General features: G+C 45.0%; 2 protein-coding genes across 2 annotated transcripts; one reads left to right on the top strand and one right to left on the bottom strand.

The window, feature by feature from the left end:
- Positions 1-7,410: 7,410 nt before the first annotated feature.
- Prosbeta3 (proteasome subunit beta type-3) lies at positions 7,411-8,252 on the bottom strand. Its single transcript, XM_077659441.1, has one exon. It carries the CDS (start codon positions 8,109-8,111, stop codon positions 7,494-7,496), a length of 618 nt encoding a protein of 205 aa, XP_077515567.1. The 5' UTR covers positions 8,112-8,252; the 3' UTR covers positions 7,411-7,493.
- Positions 8,253-8,435: 183 nt separating this feature from the next.
- Positions 8,436-18,139, top strand: Lsm12a (LSM12 homolog a). Its single transcript, XM_077659440.1, has 5 exons — positions 8,436-8,605; positions 9,340-9,476; positions 13,094-13,203; positions 16,086-16,218; positions 17,032-18,139. Exons 1-5 carry the CDS (start codon positions 8,476-8,478, stop codon positions 17,113-17,115), a joined length of 594 nt encoding a protein of 197 aa, XP_077515566.1. The 5' UTR covers positions 8,436-8,475; the 3' UTR covers positions 17,116-18,139.
- Positions 18,140-19,532: the final 1,393 nt, after the last annotated feature.

Here is a 19,532-nt window from a genome sequence, read left to right as displayed (position 1 = left end):
GAAAGTTGCGCCGGGCGCCAGCGGCGCAGTGTCGGTGTAAGCTCCGGGGCTGCGCGCGTCTCGCCATCTGGAGCTAGAAAGACACACTACGCGCCCGTCTGCGCGCATTTACCGCGCCGCGATTATTCAACAGACCACCTGAAAAGAGTAATTTTTCTGTATAAGAATAAAAAAAAAACACTGCCAAACTAACAAAACACAGGACTGCACACAGCAGTGTCATGCATATTTTGTGAACTGTCGTCTGCCCCCAACAGATATTTGGTCATCAGCGTATGCGTTGAAACCGCCGTGGTTGAGATGGACGCCGTGATCCAACGCGACGAAGAAAACAGCGAGGCAAGTTAGCAGCTTTTAAATTACTATGTTGCAATACATTATGTACGATTAGCACTCTGTCCTGATATCACGAGGTGCTCGCAATTTTATGAACGCATGGTTTTTGCGCAGTTTGCTAACACGCCATCTCAAACTCCGGTTTCCCAAGTTGAACTGGACATCAAGCCTACTGACTCAGGTATGTGGTCATTATACAACAAACTTTTTATCATTTTTTAAAACGCATCAGTTAAAGCACCTTCCATATAACTGTTTATATGTGAACAGGAGCCCAGCCCGAACCCCGATCCAACACTGACAATTCACTGGATAGGGCAGAGGGAGGAGGTAAGTGATGCATTTACATGTTGAAATAGTTCACCTTTTTATACGCATTGCGTTGACAGTGATGAATTCTGGTATGCCAAGGACAGAATCTGCCAAAGAGCGCCATGTCACAAGGATTTTTTTGTTACAAAAGTGGGATGAAAATAGTTGCATTGCCCACAGAAGCCGAGCACAAGGCCAGGGGAACGCCGGAAAGCTTTCACCCATTGTATCACGTGGGTTGGCATTGGGGATCGAACCCTGCACCTCCCTCTTGCAAGGCGAATGCTCAAACCACTAGGGCACCGCCGAAACGAAATTACTCCGAATTCCTCGTCTACCGGCAGCAAAAGTTTGTGAGATGTACCATTGCCGCCTCTAGAAAGATGCCTGCGGCGTCGCTCGCTCTCCCATTGTAGTCGCCGTGCCCTAAGTTGCGGACGGTTGTTAAGAGACGGCGCTAGCAACTTCCCTATCTTTTTTTCTTCCTTTTTCTCTTTTGTGCGTTTTATCTTTCTTTCTTTCCTTGTGCGCTTCCATCTTCTCGTTTTTTTTTTGTTTTTGGTCGGGTGCCCAACCTAGTGGTGCCCACCCGTTACAAAGGGCAAGGCCTCAAGTATCTATCTATCTATCTGTCTATCTATCTGCGCCAATGCGGGAGGCTGGTCACAGTGGTCAGGTGCTAGAGGAGGCGATGGATGTACGCGTTCTCAGAAGTGGTTATTCTAGCGCCTCCTCGTGAGGCCTAGACATCTTTCGTGACTACAACATGCATGCGCCTGTACCGAAATATTCTTTGCAAGAACAACACCTTGTAATATTCGCGATGTTTGCGGGCTTGTGCCATGATCACTGCCAACGGTGCCGCGCCGTCCCACAACATCGTTTAAACTCCTAGCGCCCCAGCTTGGCTGATACTTCCGCCTGTAGTATTCTGGCTGCAGTCCAAAGACTCCAAAGCTCCCTCCTCCAAAAACAAGGGGTTGTGTACACCGATGCGGTACCCAGAAGGCCACTACGCTGCAGTAGTAGTGAGCGACAAAGGCGAGCTAATCTCAGGCTGTAGCGTAAGACGCTCTTCACCAGAGGAGGCAGAGATGGCGGCGATTGCCCTGACAATCACAAACCCATCAACTAGAATTATCATCACCGATTCTAAAACTGCAATCAAAGCCTATGACAACGGTGAAATGTCCAAAGAGGCCGGTAAAATTCTGCAAGCAGGCAAGGAGAACGTACCTAACGACCTAGTTAGCATAATATGGGCACCCGCCCATAGTGGACTCACAGGGAACGAGATCGCCAACGAGGTCGCCCGAGCACTCACACACCGGGCCCCAGCGCAGGCAGAATACTCCCTGTCCAAAAAGCGACACTTAATCACTTACATTGAAATTCTAGAACACTACAGAATCGGGAGGAGAACCCTGCCTCCCCCCCATACATCTCTCACAAAGAAGGAAGAAGTAATCTGGCGAAAACTGCAGACGGGTACTTTTCCAAACCCGTATGTCCTACACAAATGGCATCCTGAGGTGCACTCTCCAATTTGCAAAAACTGTGAAGACATAGCGACCCTAAATCACATGCTGTGGGCTTGCCCAGCGCTACATGGTCGACACGGAAACAGAGAGTCGTGGGAATCCTCCCTCCATAGCCAGGAAGAACAAGTACAGCGACAAGTCATCGGTCATGCCCAGGCCGCCGCCGGAAGTCAACTGATTCCGGCTGACGTCTAGGGGGGAGGCAGACAGTGAAAGGGGAGCTGCGTCTCACCCATACTCTCTGACGGGTGCAAATAAAGTGCTTTCTCTCTCTCTCTCGCCGCTGCTCCAAATCAGTCATGGAGAGCGAAGGTCCGTGCGTCGCGAGATGATGTGTACTGGTGGGCGTCGCAGTGCACGAGTCAAAAACGCGATTTTTGAAAGGCGCGCGAGGTAGCTTAATTTATTCCACAGCGCTGATGGTAATCGTGTTGTCGAATTTCTAAAAACTTACCTGGCGATTACTACACACCTAACTGTTATAGATAAGTTAACTAGAAGAAATTAGTTAACCACCTTATTAGCAGTTAACTTGATTCTGTTTTCTGATACCTGCCATCATTGATAAAAAGGCTATGACTTTAGAAAATTACTAGGGGCTTAGCTGGAATGACAGGCATTTTATGTCATAATGTACAGGCCATATGATACTTTTCACATGCCCATTTTCACATACAGGTGCCCATGAAGAGCTGCAACAGTTGGGCGTCTCCATGGCCGAGGACCTACACCAAATGTCGAACCTCAACGAGCAGATGATTGCTAAGTTGGCAGAACTTAGTAATATGGCTGCACACAGTGCGCAAATGCGCAATTTTGAACTTGAAAGTGTTAACTCGGTTCTGGCTGAGTATATCAGCCAATACAACTTATATAATGAAGAGGACACAGAAAACGCAGAGACGGAGTAGATGGTAGAAGCCATATGAGGCCTCTACCATCTACTCTGTCTCTGCGTTTTCTGTGTCCTCTGTTTCTGTGTCTGTGTTTTCTGTGGCCAGTTTGGTTCTTTGAGTACTTCTTGCTGACGTGTGGAGAAAAACCATATAAAACTGTGTTTCCTTATCTTAAACCCCTGTGTATTGGTTTTTTACTGATCCCCTTATAGAGTACTAAGGTCGCGTATGAGTCTGTAAATTGGCAATTATCTGCTTTTTGAGTTTTTTTTTTTGTACTACAGCAAGGGCTTAACTCTGACACCCAACTAGTTACTACCTCCAAGTGGCAGTAAGAGGTAGGTGCTTCATGGATTCATTGGTTGCTAAGAAAAGCTAACTTTCTTTACATGCACGGTATTGTTAGAAAGAGCAGTTACACGGACATATCTGGTGCCAGAACAGCAAGCACGCAGTGTAGCTAACTTCTGTTCATTCACATCAGTTCATTTGTCTTTAATTTAACTTTGCTTTTTCTGCACAAAGAGATGGCCGCACACTACTGTGCTTATCAGCGCTCATTTCCAAGTACAAGCCCCCATCACAGGACAGATAAGTAAAAGGCTTAATATATTGCAAATTTTTTGTAGCACATTCTATACTGTGAACCACCCACTAATAATAGTTGAGTGCGAATTTCCTCACAGCTGCGACAGTTGCCTTTTGATGGCAGCGGTATGCGAAAATGCTCGTGTACTATTTTTTCAGCATATGTTAAAGAATCCCAATCATCCAAATTGATCTAGAGGCTTCTACTATGGAGTCCTTTACAGCCTTATCTTAGATCCGTAGTGTTACCTTAGCATGTAAAAGTGCACTAATCAATTATCTCCTACCATAAACACCATATCTTGAAAAAATGATTTTGGCTGTTCCAGTTAGGTAGCACTATCAGATGTTAACTGTATTTACTGTCAGGCATGCATATCTACATACAAAGATACAGGTGCAACCTGAAAATGCTTTTCTGATGCTTAACCACATTTATAGAAAATAGAACACAGTGCTACTACTTTTATATTGCAAATACCAGAGTTAGCTAGTGTAGTATCCGGCATTGGAACAATATAATCCTGGATAAATATGCTACTTCATATGTATGCAGCTTTTGTAGTCAGCTCTTGAACCCTGTCTACCAATCGAAACATTAACTCACAGTGGAATCATACATAATCTACATCCAGAGGTAGCGTTAACAATGTAAAATGGGAGGAAATGTTCTTTATTTCAACTGCAATAGATAGAGAACTCCAAAAATTCCTGGATATAGGGTTATAGGCACAAAATGAAAAATTAGGAGCCAAAAAATAGGCCAAAAGGATGGAAGGTGCCTTTGCAGCTCGTCGTTTGAACAGGTCATCAACCTCCGCATGCACTACTGTACTAAGGTTTGAAACCTGCAGCTTGAACACCAAATGCTAGAAATGCATAAAAAGATTGTCTACCCAACTATACTCTTTAAAACAAGACAAATGATTACCATAGCAATCAAAACGTTGCCCACGTAGATGGCCTTTGATTTTTAATAATGCTGGATATGAAATTACATAACAAAGGAAAACAATTGGAGGAGACACTTAAGCTCAGCCTTAAGGGTATGACACGATAGTGTAATGGGCTAATTCCCATATATGCAGAAGGTCATTCTTTTCATTCATAGATCCCTGGTAGTCCTCATACCTCTCCTGGTACACTGAAGCAGTGGTAAGCAATGTGCCACTGCCCTGCGATGGCAGGCGGTGGACCTTGTGGGGTCCAGGATGCTCTCACCGAGCGACCAATCATTAATTAACCTGCTTGCCACCTACCATAGTGGGCTGGTTGCAACACCTTTGCAAGGTCGTGTGACCTAGGTGCCCCAATGGCTTCCTAGGTTGCTATCTGATCAAGAAGAACTGGACGCTAAGCTGCATGCAACAGAAAATTGGTGCGCTAAGTGGCAAATGGTGCTTAACTCTGACAAATCCATAATTATGTCTGTTACTAGAAAGAAAAATATAATGATATACCTTTAATTCATTGCAGGTACACCAGCATAAGTATCTCGGCTTAACCTCCACATCTGACCTATACTGGAATACACACTTAAATAATGTATGCTCCAAGGCATGCAAAGCAATCTGGGCTCTCAAACGCAAAATCCGTAGTGCAACTCCCGATGTAAAAACACTCGCTTATAACACCCTTGTAAAACCTGTAATTGAATATGGCAAAATTGTTTGGGATCCTTACACCGCGTCTAACAAAATAAAAATTGAGAAAGTTCAGAAACTTGCTTCCCGTTTTATCTTCAATAAATATCGCCGAACTGATTCACCAACCGAATTATGTAAATTAGCAAACCTTAGAAGTTTAGAATACTGCACTAAGGTAGATAGGCTGAAGTTTCTTTACCTTTTAATTCATGGTCACTTGAATATAAACATATCACCATATTTTACAATACACCCTAATGAGACATCAAGACATCGCCATTCCTTGTACATTCCTGTGCCGCATTCTTATAATGATTGTTTTAAGTACACCTTTTTTCTTCGTGTTATTAAAGAATGGAACATGCTGCCTGATTCCGTTGGTAAATATTAACTCCCTTGATGCCTTTCTAGAATGCCTGAAATCTTACCTGGACTGTAGTACACCAATGTAATAGTTCTGCCTCAGCACATGCGTTTTCTTTACTGTTTCATTTTTCCTTAATGTCTTTTGTGTCGATGCCGTAGTTGTGTAATGTACCTTGTTTTGAATATGTATTTATTAGATTTTCCACTCCTGTAATAGCCTGAGAAAGGCTGACAGTATCAATAAATGAATGAATCTGGACACCACCTGCCATAGTCATGCCTGTGATTTTTTGCCCTCAACGCTGGTGCTAACAACACCGGCAATGCCGACGCCGGATATTCTGCGTAACAGGGCCTTTAACGCCATTGCATTAAAAATATTTGGCAATATGAGCATGCTTGCGGCAAGGAAACTGGCCATTACTAAAGCTGTCACTTGGCCAGTTCTCAAGTTTAATGCATGAATCAATATTAATTTCATATAATGCATGAAAACAGGTGTCATTTGCTCAATTAATTTAGTGTAAAAACAGCACTAATACTGGACAATCAATGACAGATTGTTGGCCACTTACAAAATTCGTTCTATTGAATCATTTGAGCACTACTTAAGCATGGAATAAGAAAAACTGACACTTCTGCAAAAGTGGGTTAGTAGCAGAGAATCAAAGGATTTGTCTAATGGACGTTACGCACCTTTACAAAGTGTTTGTGCTCTGTGACTGCTGAGAAACACGACGGGGATGCTTGTGCCATTTTAGGAAACCAGAGGGTTCTCAGTGGCTCAAGGAATCAAATCCGTAGCTTCCTATATACAAGACAGCTGCAACATGCAGTGGCAAACGTGATCACATAAAAAAAAAGTACAATGAAGAGCAATCTCCACAATGTACATACGGGTTCACCGGATCACATAGTTACATTCACTATAATTAGTTATGCCTCTCTCTGCCTAACCTTCCGTTTGCCTCATTAACTGCTGCTGAAGACTGGCCTGCTGTATTCACATGTTCGCCTTCCAACAATAATAGCTGCACTCTTAAAGGGGCTCTGAAACACCTTCCGAGGAGAGCACATTAACTAACTTAATCACTGCACTGTGTTGCCATGAAAACCAGAGCCAAATAATACTCTTCTACACGCAGCAGACGACCCACAATCACGCGTCAAAGTTCGGGAGCCCTTTCTTGAGACGTTTTCATGCTCGCACCCTCCTCCGTCCCCCGCATCTGCGTAGACAAGGTGAGAGGTGTCTACTGGTCAGATTCTTTCAGACGTCAGGGAGCTACCGTAGCCGCGTCCAATAAGCCGCTCAGCTCCGCCCCCAGAGGGAGGTCGGCGAAGGAGCACCTACCTTCCAGCGTGCAAAAATTGGCGAGAGGAAAAGGCGCGAAGACGCTGAAATTCAAATTTTAACTACAGATAAGTGAGCTTCTACAAAGCGCATTTAAAAAAATCTTTACTGGACACTATTCGTGAAGCGGCATGCTTCAATATCCCAGGTATGCCGCAACTTTATTAGAGCCCCCTTCACAGCCCCTTTAAGTAATACGACCTAAGTGCTGCAATGTCCGTGTGAGCTTTCACTACATGACAAGAAACCGTGACTAGCCCGTCCCCGGGCTCCATTGCAATCCTCCTTGGGCCTCGAAAAGAAATTGAAGTTCTCAATTATTGACGCGGCTAACTTTAAAACACAAGGCAAAAAAGCGCACTTGCTTCGAATAAATGAAAAGAAAAAAATTTATTCCTGGCACCGAGGATGACGTTACAGCAAACTCCTCGGCCGCACAATACAGCTGGCGTTCTCAGTCCATCCTGGTCTTCAGGTACTTTGTGGTGACCTTATCCTTCTCGATGACGTGCACCACGCCGCCCCATCCCGAGCTGGAGTCCCTGTCGAAGGCGTTCATCAGTGCCTGCGCGGTGGCCTCGAAAAGCTCGTCGGGCCCCATGTCAGGTTCCCAGAGCGTCTCGCACATGCCGTAGCACTGCTCCTCGCATGTGCCGGCGACCACGAAGTCTTTCGGCGAGTCGATGCACCCGATCAGGTCCATGCAGCAGATGTAGGGCTCGTTGCTCACCGGGTCGAGGCCGGCCACGACGGGCTGCACGAAGTACGGTCCGAACCGGCGCTCATAGAGCAGGTTGGAGATGACCGAGCCGAGCGTCTTGGGGGTAATCTTGCGACCCTCGCGCAGCTCGTACAGGTTGATGCGGAACTTGAGCCTCTGTGCCACCGTCTGCGTGTCTGTAGCGAGCCCCGGCAGACCACAGTACAGCTTGGGACCCATCTCGAAGATGCGCTGGAAGTCCAGTGCGATGGTGTGGCCACGCGCGCCGAGACGCCGGTCAGCCGCGATGGCCACACAATCTTTTCCTTTCATCGCCAGCACGACGCCTCCGTTATACGACATTATACTCATCTTGGCTTCTGTGGGTGTGACGGCACTGCGGGAAGTGTAGTTACCGTAAAGCGACCTCACAAAGACTCACGATGACTCTCAAGATCCCTTCACAACAACGCGAATCCAAGCCTGCACTTTCGGATTGGATTAGTTCATGTTGGATTGAAGTAACTTCGGCTGACATGGCGCAACATCTTTCTTTCTTAGCTTTATGCACCAAAAATGTAAAATAAAATAAATATTGTACTGCTATTGTTATTATTATTAACAGTTTGTTTTTCACGGTATTATATGACTTTAAGAACGACGGCGCTATTTTCGACCGAAGCCTTGGCTTGGCCAGGTCCGCATCAACAACTATGTCGTTCGTCCATTCCCGAAAATGAAAGCTATGGCGGATGGGCCAGAATGCTTTACCCTGGGAAGTGTCGTTAGTTGTAAAACTTGTTATGACCAGATTATCGAGGGAGAAGTCTTGGCCTTCGACCAGAATACTAAGGCTCTCATGTTAAGTATCCTTTTTGACAGTAGGCTCTTAGTGCTGAAACTTTGGCCACTAACGCCGAAAAAAAAAATTGCAACGTGCTTCTCTGCCTTGCCTTGGGGCCGCATGCATGCTAATCGACACCGCTGCGGTGCGCCGTTGTCTTGCTCATCGCAGAGTTCTCGGTGTTCCGAACTCAGTCGAGTGCGGCGCTCGTTAGCGTGCGACACTTTTGGTCTCCGCATAGTCACCACTGAAGTGCTCGCTTCGTTGCGGCGACTTCAGCCGGCATTTCGTGATACAATCACCTGACTCGTTGCCCTGAGGCTAAGACGCACTCGTGGCTTTTAGCTTGAGCCCCGTATTGCTCTGTCAGTGCTCCGGTAGCATTAGTAGCAGCGCTTTGCGCCGGAGCAGGCCGTCGTAATTGCCGGCATGCTTGACCTTTCATTCGTGCGGGGAGTGGTTGTCATGCCAAGCCTCCACGCGACAGCCGCTTCTTTCGCATGTCGTAGGAGTAGCACCTCCGCAGCGGTTCTCCTTTTTGCAGCGCACGTACTTTTTGTGATGCCATTATGACCAATGCTACGCTGCAGTTGAGAGACGTTACGAATGCTGGGGTGGGAAGAGAACTTATTGTAGTGTTACTGGGATGGGTTTGTCGCGGTGTCTGGGCGGGAGTGCCTTGAACTTTTGCAGCTCGGATGGGCCACGCGGCTCGTAACGCTTTGCTCTGTGTGTTCCTTGACGAACTTGCCCCAGAATGTGCCAGTTCCAGCGGCAAAGCCAATGTGAACGACATACGCATGGTCAATCTCAACTTCGTCTCGGAGTTGACCGTGAAGAAGGAAGCCGGCTCCAGCCCCCTCACACCTCCACAGGCTCTCAACACAGAAAAGGTGCCCGGGAAAAAGTGTTTTGTGCTACTTTTGCCACGGAAATGGGTCATACGTATGCCTATCCATCACATTCTTTTTGTTTCCTGGGTGTGGGAGAACAGTGATTGTCAACTGGACAACAACAGAGGAAACTGCTGAACTGCCTAGTTTTCTTTTTTTTTTTTTCTGTGCTGTGAAGCTGAAGTGCTGCTGCAGAGTATGTTGTCCATATTACAAGCTACAAGCAGTGCAGGCTGTTAAAACTGTTACCATGAGTTTGCTGACTTGCCAAGAAATACCCAGCTTTCTCTTGGTACTTTGCTTATTGCACTCTGCATGATGCTGTCTTTATGGTAAGAATGGCACACCATCCACTTTGGATCTTGGGAACGACTGACTTTAAATGGCTATAAGCTCAACTCTTGACATTTTGTTTCTTTTGTGCATTCGTACAGCTGAACATTTGACAGTTTTCTCCCCATTTGATTGGCATAGAAAGCCATTTGTGTGCCCAAGGAACACCGAGTAACGGAACAAATTAAAATTTTTCAAAGCAGCTGTTCAATTTGCAACACCAGACATGACATCATGGACTGGTACATCACTCTTGAGCTAGCCTTGTTTGGTGACACAGCTCTGGCTTCCTGTTCTTCTTTTTGTCGCTTTTCATGTATTGCGTACGACTACACATGCAAAACTTCAAAAAACTGCCCTTATTTGCTTTATTATGCTCCAGGTGTTATTTCCTATAATTTGTGAGGTACTGCCAGTCAGCTTGCTGTTGTAAAATCTTCATTCATACATGAAAACTGGACTGAGATCTTGCAGGTACTTGACAACCACACTCTTTTCAGTGGTTATACGCTCAGTTTTTGGTGTTGTTGGGACGCTTAGCATCCTTGGAAGGTTAGCTGATGTTCTGGACCTGTTTCGTATTTGGCGTTTATAGTACTCTTCATGCAAGTGGTATAGTACTCTTCATGCAAGTATCGCACAACTGCTGTTGCTCTTAACGCAAATACAGTTTAGCACCTTTCATTTCTACTTTAAGGCTTGTCGTACCGTGTTGTCCATGAGCTAGCTTGATTTTTATTCCAGTATATGACAATGTCTGCTTTTTAGAAACTGTGTGTCTTGCACAATAGACGGCTTGCATCGAGATCATAGTGATGGCTATGTTAGAGACCAGAAGCATGATGGTAATGAATTTTCGTGGCGCAAGGGCATCTGCGGCCGAAGAGTGCTATGGCATAAGGTATTTTCATTTGCTCAAGATGGTGTCCATGACCCATTTCCCAAGCATTTCTTCGTAAATAAGCCGAGCACCAGACCAGAGGGCAAAGCTTGTACCCACTGTATGACCGGTGGGTACCTGGCGGCACTGGGTATCGAACCCTGCACCTCCTGCATGTGAGACGGGTGCTTAACCACTAGGCCACCGCCGCAGTAGAAAGACCAGAACAGCAAAAATCAGCACGTTTTCCTAATTCGCTAATTACCACTGGCACTGCGGAAGCTGTGGTCGGTGCTCCTTCATGGTGCCTGTGACTTGATGCACAGATATGAGAAAGTAAAGTTTAATGAGGGGAAATGTGGAGAGGTCGGCCAGTGGTAATGTCACCCTGGCTTGGACCATATGGGGGAAAGGGAAGGAAAGGGACATGGCATAGTTCGAACAAAGGGTGATGTCTTAATACAATGATTTGCATGGGGTGACCCTGTACACAGAGGTGTACACTCACATAATGGCTACCAGTTCTCTCACATAGATTAGACGCACAGCACGTGCAGTCCTTGTCCTACACAACACACCTGCGTACACATACTTCAGAGTCCATGCAAAACGCACAACTAAGCATGCCCACTTAAGATTATGCAGCTTTCGTTGTATGAATAATGCAGCCCATGCACAGTTGCAGAGACGAGTTGTAACAAACACACGTGCATGTCCTGGTACACATACGTATGCACATATGTGGTCCACAGTGCAAACCTTGTAGATCATGCATAGCACACTTGATTCTCGATGTGTCACAGATGGGTATCTAGGCCTGTCTGACATAAAAACTTGAGAACAGCCTTCATCGCGCACCGGCCATCAGTTACTGTCACCTTGGGCGTCTGTCAGTTCCCTCGGAGAGAGGACGAGAGTTCAGTCGTCTTACGGTAGCTTCCAGTTCTCTCCTCGCATTAACATAGAGAGGGCACTTGAGTGTGACAAATTGTCTTTGGAATGTTGCAATGCAGGCAGTTCAGGGTGCTTCAACTCCAGTTGTATTGGAAGCCGCCGTGGTGGATCAGTAGTTATTGCGCTCGGCTGCTGACCCGGAAGATGCGGGTTCGATCCCAGCCACAGAGGTCGCATTTCGATGGAGGTGAAATATTAGAGGCCCGTGTGGTTAAAATTTCCAGAGCCCTTATCTACAGCGCCCCTCATAGCCTGAGTCGCTTTGGGATGTTAAACTCCCATAAACAATAAATCGTAAGTCATCCAGTTGTGCTGGTAGCGTTTGGTGTATGCGACGCCCAGTTGTAACCATTGGTGCAAAGTTCCTTGGCACTGCAGAACCTTAAATGGTAGGTGAAATTGCAAACCTGCATTTAGCCTAAAGAGGCAATCGTGTTGATGGTCTGCGTCATCTGCAATGTAGCTTGCATTGAATGCACCAGCAAGGCTATAACGTAACAATGCGAAAATGCTACTTTGATAAAAGCCACATCAGTATCAGCCAGTTTGGCTTCTACATCAACACATTCATTTCCTGCTATACTGATATGTCTGGGTATCCACTGATGCATTATTGTATGGCCGCATTAAAGTGCATCAACCAGCAACAGCACAATTTTACCGACTAGCTGCTAGTGCATTCTACGCTTCACTTATATCTTTATGATCTGTAATGTGCAAACCAACTGTCCAACTTCATGTGCAAACTGTCTATGCCTCTAGGACTTCATCATGCATCGTCTGGTTAAAGGGTCCCTGAAAAGAGAATTTGAGGTTGGCTATAAAATGCTTGCATTACGTAGCTGAGCGTTCATGCCGTGTACAACACCTCCAATAATTTACAAATGCATTTAAAAATTTTCAGCTTCCGATACTAGTGGCGACCAGCAGTGCTGGGCTTTTTACCTGAATCTGGGCACAACGTGTAATGTTGTGCTCATTATATCAGCCGTGGAGGGCTATCATATTGGTCCGGTGTGCCAACTCTTTCAGGAGTCATGCAGCTACCACAGCAGCGGCGAGTCAGCTGCGTCACTCTGGCAGGTCGGGATGCTTCATCCCAAGGGGAATTCCTGTGCGCGTCGGCAGCTGGCAGTGGGGCTGAGTGGGTGCAAAATGTGACGAGAGGAGAGTAAAACGGGCAAAGATGCGGACGTTCAAACTTTTACTACAGATAATTCAGCTTCCTAAAAATGCATTGAAAAAATTTTTGCTGGAGGGTATTCGTGATGCTGTGTCCTTTAACATCCCAGGCATACCGCAGCTTTATTGAGAGCCTCTTTGATGGCTAGCCTGATGTCTTGAAATATTCGGAGTATGCTGAAATAGTCTTTGTATGTGACTCTTTACACTTGAGGCCTTTGCAAGCTATGCTTTTTGGCCTCCATGTGGCATTCATCATCTGTTGCAGCTCAACACGAGAGCAAAACAGAACATAGATGAGCGCCAGCGTTTGGCAGCTGCCATTGCTGCTGGTGTGTCTCATGAAGGAATTCGCCTATTCCTGGCCATTCGAAAGACGTAAGTCACTGGAAGTCTTCTAGCATTTTTTGTTTTGGCACTGTAATTATGCTACTTACTACAACGATGCTGACCTTGTTTGCCGCTGCTTATGGGAGCAAGAAGACTCAAGTGGTGCTCTGCTGGAAGGCTTCTCTGCACATTTCACAATCTTAGTTGAGTTCAACACTCAATAATGTGTATAGCACATTGCATTTCAGGGTGTTGCATTTGTTTACATATCTTTGCATATGCGTTATGCAGTTTTGACTGATACCAAAGGGAAATAATTAGGGAAACACGAAGTTATGCGGCTGGAAGTATACTATTTGAAAATACTACTGACATTTTTTTTAGTCAAAAAGACTACTGTTACTGTGAAAGTCACAAATTGGCTAGTATCCTCCCCTGTTTACTTCATGCGGCATGGAGAATTTTGCCATTTTTATAATGCAGAGCCGCCTGCATTCTTGGCAAATAAGGGGCGCCACATTTGGAGCGCAAAAAGGTTGTTGGGAATGCAGATGTTGCAGTGAACTTCAAAACAAGAGAGCCTCAGCACTGGCAAGCGGGATGTGCTTTTTGGGAAAAGATTCTCTCGTCAAAGCAGGCTATGTTGCTGCTACCAACATTGAAACTGGCTAGAGAAGGTGGCTTGCTGTTCAGTGATTTGAGTGAGTCCTACTCTGCTTGAGATGCACCTGAGAGCTTTTGCTGCCGGGGATTGCTGCATATGACAATAGCCAGCAGTTGTAGGCAACTAGTAAGGTATCGAGTCTAGCACAGTACGAAGCCATGAGCTAGTTTGAGAAGCAGTCACACCCTCACAAACACTTGGTCTGCCTTTGTCAGAACATGCCTTGCATCTACAGTAAACAAATTGCTTAGGTGTTTTTGGAGAAAACTGCCCCCTAACCGATCGTTCCTCCCCAAATTTCCCAAACCCCAAATGGTTTTAGCTTTGCTTTCGGCTTGCCTGGAAGACAAACCTTCATTGCATGGTGAAAAAGCCGGAACACTTTTCACTTTGAGATTTCAAACGCAACTGCTTTACCCAGGCTCCAGCATGATCCTTGCAGGGCAAAAATGCTCGCAAGAGTTCACAGCTGCACGCTTAGATTGCAATGTGTCACTGCTTTGTGTCACTAGCAGGTGGCACAAAGCAAGACACGTTGCATTTTCAGCTTGTGTGAAGTGGCACAAAGCAAGACACACACCACATTCTAAGATTGAGGCCGACGTTTTGAGTTAGATTTTTTTCCACCAGAAATAGCTTTTAGCGGCCATTTCTTCCTACCATTTCTACATGCTGCACATGTGCAGGTAGAAAGGGTCTTTTGTGAATTAGGGAGTATTGTGGGCCATGGAGCTTGCAGTTGAAATTGTTTGCACAGAAGTACATGGTCACTGAGGCAGGCTTTTAACATTCATGACGGTGAGATGATTAGAACACAGAGAAAAGTCAATGTGCTATGTAGCTAGTCACAAAAGTTTGAAGTCAAGTAAAGACTAGCATTGTTAGGAGCAGCTTCGTCTGGTTTCCGTGGCCCTGGGATATGCCTGTGTCTGATTACTGTTTTTAACTTCTTGTTCTACTTGTCAGCTCCCACATCCATGATAGCTTTCAGAAGAGCCTCGTGGCATACCGAGGTCTGCATTTGTCCCTCACCTTTGCCTTGGCTGTGCCATACTCTTATATCCCTGTCACACGGACACTTGTAAGGCTTTAGAAATTAAGGTCCTTTGCCCCAAAGGCGCGTGACGCGCATCTACACGGCAAAGCGTCGAGACCTTTGCGATAAAGTTCCGTAGCAATAAAGGCGGCCGTCAGCGCCCTTAAAGTTGCTTAAAGGAGCAACCCAGACGGCAGCGCCAGCTAGCGAGCTCAAAGAATAAAAAATTGACGCAATTTTTAGTTTTGAAACCGTAAAAAATATAATTTATCTTATTCAATGGTTAATTTTGCGTTACAGTGCACTTAACCGTAGAGGAGGCTATGACTAAAGACATCCACACTGCTAAGAAAGGACTTGAACGCTTTTCAGCAGCCGCATCGACACACACGTGCTTGCGCATCTCGCTTTGCTGTTTTTTCTTCGTTTGCTCTTTGTTGAGTGCGTGTTTTGAGTTTGCTTGTGTGCACAAAGACACAAGCAACAAAGCACGCTTCTCGAACACAACGAGGAGCCGAACAGAAAAGTGCGCCTACCGTGGTCGGACCGAGAACGATGAAAAAAAAAAGAAACTTTGTTTCAAAATATCCGTTTCTCACCGTCAGAACGCTCGTTTATTATCGTGATAGCTACTTTTTCCAACATAAACGAATGCACTCTTAGCTGAAGTGCTACCGTCTGCTTTAATTTCATAATGTTACTAGCGCCGCTTCACACACAGCGGTGACTTTTGGCATTCACGGAGGCCGCGTTCTAGCTCCTTTGGATTTGCCGTGTAGCAGCGTCGCTGCTCCTTTTCGGTTTTCCTCCTTTAGTGCAATAAGACAACTTTACGGCAAAGGCCGAGAAGAAGTCCCGTGTGACAGGGGTATTAGTAATGGCACGGGTTAAGGCTGGGATGTCTATACACTGCCCAGGATCCTGTACAAAGTGTGAAAACATGCTATACCTCGTTTTATTAAAGGGCATCCTGTTTGTTTTCTTATGACACTTTTCTTGTTGGCATACCCACCAAGCCTCTTGTGGACATCTTTATCATAGCTTTGTGATTGTACGTGGCGAATGCTGAACAATGCAGATAAATTTGATTATCATCCTTTGGTTGCATTCAGATCACTGCTAGGAATGCTAACTTCTTTGCAGTTTATTTTCAGTGACCCTGTGGTTTTTGTTGGTGCTAAATTACCAACAAACTGAGCTTGAGTGACTGTGTCTTTTCTTTCTTCACAGGATTGATGACGTGACGTGGCAGGGCAAAAACATACTTGTCATGAACCAGGTAACCATTGTGCCACCGTACCGGCCGGAGAATTGCAAGGGCAAATCAGACAGCGACGCCAGTGTGCTGCATGTGCGGAAGATTGTAAGCAACCAGTTGCACTCCCAGCAGTTGGTGCGAAAGACCGCTGTCAAAGCTCCTGTCTACCCAACTGAACTATGCATTGAGCAAACTTGACAGCAAGAGAGAGAGAAAAAAAAGCACTATTTAGTTGCAGCGCCCGTCCTTTTTCGAGGCTCAGATGTTGCAGTTTAATTTTGTAATTTTGTTTCCTAATCCATTTGGTTTTGCTTGAATTTATATAACGTATTTTCCTCCACATGGTCACAATAAACAATTTTCTGGTGATGAGTTAGTGTTAAAATATTATGCAACACAGCTGAACCGCTTGCATTGAATGTTTCTTTGCTGGTTGCCTCAGTTCCTACTTTGTGTCACTAAATGTATGATGCACATTGTGTTCATTTAGATATCCTAGTGTTGGCTCAAATAATTTTTGGAAAGAAGGCTGAGAATTTTTTCTTTATTGCAAGTGGCATTCACTGTTCCTAAATATTCACTTTTTCAATATGTGGAACCCGCTGCACTTTGTGAGAAGTGTTAGGTTGCTGGACCAGAAATTTTTCTTCCAGCTTAGCTAAAGTTGTGCAACATGGTTTGAACAGTGTAATGCCAAAGCTTGTCTTCTGCTTGTAGGGAATGCTTGGTAATTATTGTGCATATGCTAGCCAACTTGCTGCATGTTGGAAGAAAACTGCTTTCCATGATCTGTCTCATACCCGAGGTTCGGGATGTGGACTGGGAGCTTTGAAAGGGAGCATATAGGTTTATGCCAAAGCTTCATAAAATTGCCATTGCTGGCCACTTCATCATGCTGCGACAACCCTTCTTTCGCAGGTTGAGAAGCATCTTCGGGATCAGCAGAAGCAGGGCCAAGGGACACGTCAAACTTCACCAACACAACCTTCTACAAAGGCCTAAACAGCTCCTTTCTTTTGTTTTTCCGTTGCCCTATACCCCTGCCTCGTCTCCCTCTGAACATTACTTTTGCATCTGTTGTTTGCTGTCACGGCTACTGCCTTGTACAATCTGATACCATGCAATGGATTCGGCCTTACCTTGAGGAGCAACAGGTTCTAACAGTGATGAATAGTGCGTACTGCTGGAGGTCCCAACAAACCACAGTGGGTGGCACAAACACTGTCTTGCGTGATGTTTGGCATCCTCTTAACTGTCTTTTTTTTATTCCACTTAATCAGAACAGACAAAAGCGGCATACTTAATTACTGCATCGATTGTTCACTGGATATCATCAGTGTTCTGTTTTTTTTTTAAGCTTCTGTTCGCTCTTCTGTCACTGCAGGAGATATGGTCTCACCATGATCCCTTGGTATGAGCATAATCATGCATTACCTGCAGTTGGCAAGTTGGTACTGGTTCTTTTTCTGCAGTGGGCCATGCCTCTTTTAAAGTTTTTTTTTCTTTGGGCCATCTTCAGAGTTCAGTTGCGGCACACTCAGATAGCTGAACATGCCTGAAAAGTGACTCTTTATTATATAAAGATGACGACGCTAGCAGTGGCGAAATTGAGTTCAATCTTTTTTTTTTTTTGCCAGTCGAAGTTGCCCCTGGGCAGCATTACATTCCTACCGTCTTTGTTGTTCCCATCAAATATCCCTTTCCTCAGTCCTTTCCCTTCTTGGTCTCTACGTTGGCCTTTCCATCTCGCACAAAAGGGCAATGCTGTGGTGCCCACTTTTTTCACAAGTTTACTCTGCTGAATCTTTGTTGTTTATGCAAAGCTGCAGCTTGAAGCAACACTTGTCTACAGAAAGGACAAGTTGGTGGAGAAATCTGCCTTTTTGATGAAGGCACAAGCACTGTGAACAATTTTTTTTTTATGTGAAAAAATGTGGACTAAAGGACTATAAAAGAGCTGAGGGAAAGACAGGTTGAACCTGGAAAAAAAAAAAGAGTATCTTGGCAATAAAAGATGGGAAGATTACTTTGTGCGACTATTTTTCGATTGTGTGTGACGCAAAATACTCTGTTTGGAAGAATGGTAAGTTGTCAAAGTTTTTTACTTGCTTGGATTATTAGACTCCCAGAATAATATGCTCGCTGCAGCACCACACACTCCCAAGGAGTAGCGGCAAGATATCGGCCACTAGTGTAATGTTGTGGACAAACGTTTGCGGGATGTGGATTCGTAGAAAAAAATTCATTTCCGCATTGCTTTGCTAGTCGGTTGGCTGGATTTATTGAAGTGGATGCAACATGCATGTCTCGTGAAAATAAGGTGTTCTATTCGACTGCATCAACTATTTTTTTCCTCGTACTTGTATCTCTCAAATTTTTGTCCATTACCGTACATTAACACTGCAGTGCTAAAACATCATTGATGAACACTACTCTGGATTCACACCTTCATGATTGTAAGCTATGTTTTTGTCCAACACAAAAAGCTGCCAAACTACCATAAATTCCAGCATACATCCCATGGGCCATACGTGCATAGAACTCGAAATTTTCAGCTTTCCAAACAATTTATAGGCGCTGACTATACAGCATATTCTTCAATACTGACCAATACAGCGCAAAGTGAACAATGTGGTTCTATGTACATAGTATGTACCAGGTGCAGACAATCAGTTTTTCCACCAAGATGGAGCCCTGCTTACGAGCTGTGGTCTGTGTTCCTCGTTGTAAAGCCAGCGTTTACTATGGATACAAAAGACTGAAGCACTAAAGTGTTACCCTATTTTTGCATTCCTTTACAGTATTAAGTGCTAACATACCCAGTTGCATCTAGAATTTGTCTGATGAAAGTGACCTGTCACCACCTTGGTCACTAGAAAAATGCAAAGCAGCTGGGTTCACACTGTTGCACCTGTGGGAATTGTGCGGTGTGCTAAATCAGTAAATAATAAAATGAAGCTGTTGACTCCCTATGCTTCACCTTGCAAGTCATTCACAGTAGAGTGGAAGTTATTGGAGCAATGTGCCTGCTTACACGAGCGTGCTGTTTTTATGCACCCGTGAGCCAACTTGATAAGGCTCAAGGGACCTCGCACTCGTAGATTCCACTCCATTGAGATGGAGTATAGATCATATCTTTTCCTGCTGCCGGTTTGCTCTTCAGAGTACTTATTTGGACATGCCTGAAAAGTTTGGGCTCACTCTGTTGGTATTCTTTCAGAGAGAATTTGAGGGGTTATGATCTGAAACTAGTGTGCAAGCATCTTCAGTGTTTTTGCAATTGAGAGCTTTTTCCCATCAGAATTGTCACATTCAACCCTCTTTCAATGTTTTCATAAACCTCTTTCCCTAGCTGTTTTTAGCCATCTTTTGTATGACCATTTTAATTGTCTGTTAGTAGGTCCTCTTCACTATGCTAC

Source organism: Amblyomma americanum, chromosome 3, assembly GCF_052857255.1.
Source record: "Amblyomma americanum isolate KBUSLIRL-KWMA chromosome 3, ASM5285725v1, whole genome shotgun sequence".
Lineage (NCBI taxonomy): Eukaryota > Metazoa > Arthropoda > Arachnida > Ixodida > Ixodidae > Amblyomma > Amblyomma americanum.
This window is presented reverse-complemented; position numbering and strand designations above follow the sequence as displayed.

What these genes read in the sequence shown, in the direction of transcription:
- Prosbeta3 (XM_077659441.1), bottom strand. Translation starts at nt 8,111, where the DNA reads ATGAGTATAATGTCGTATAACGGAGGCGTCGTGCTGGCGATGAAAGGA.
- Lsm12a (XM_077659440.1), top strand. Translation starts at nt 8,476, where the DNA reads ATGAAAGCTATGGCGGATGGGCCAGAATGCTTTACCCTGGGAAGTGTC. An exon ending in AGGCTCTCAACACAGAAAAG is followed by an intron (nt 9,477 to 13,093) that starts GTGCCCGGGAAA and finishes CATCTGTTGCAG; the next exon opens with CTCAACACGAGAGCAAAACA. An exon ending in TTCCTGGCCATTCGAAAGAC is followed by an intron (nt 13,204 to 16,085) that starts GTAAGTCACTGG and finishes CTTTCTTCACAG; the next exon opens with GATTGATGACGTGACGTGGC.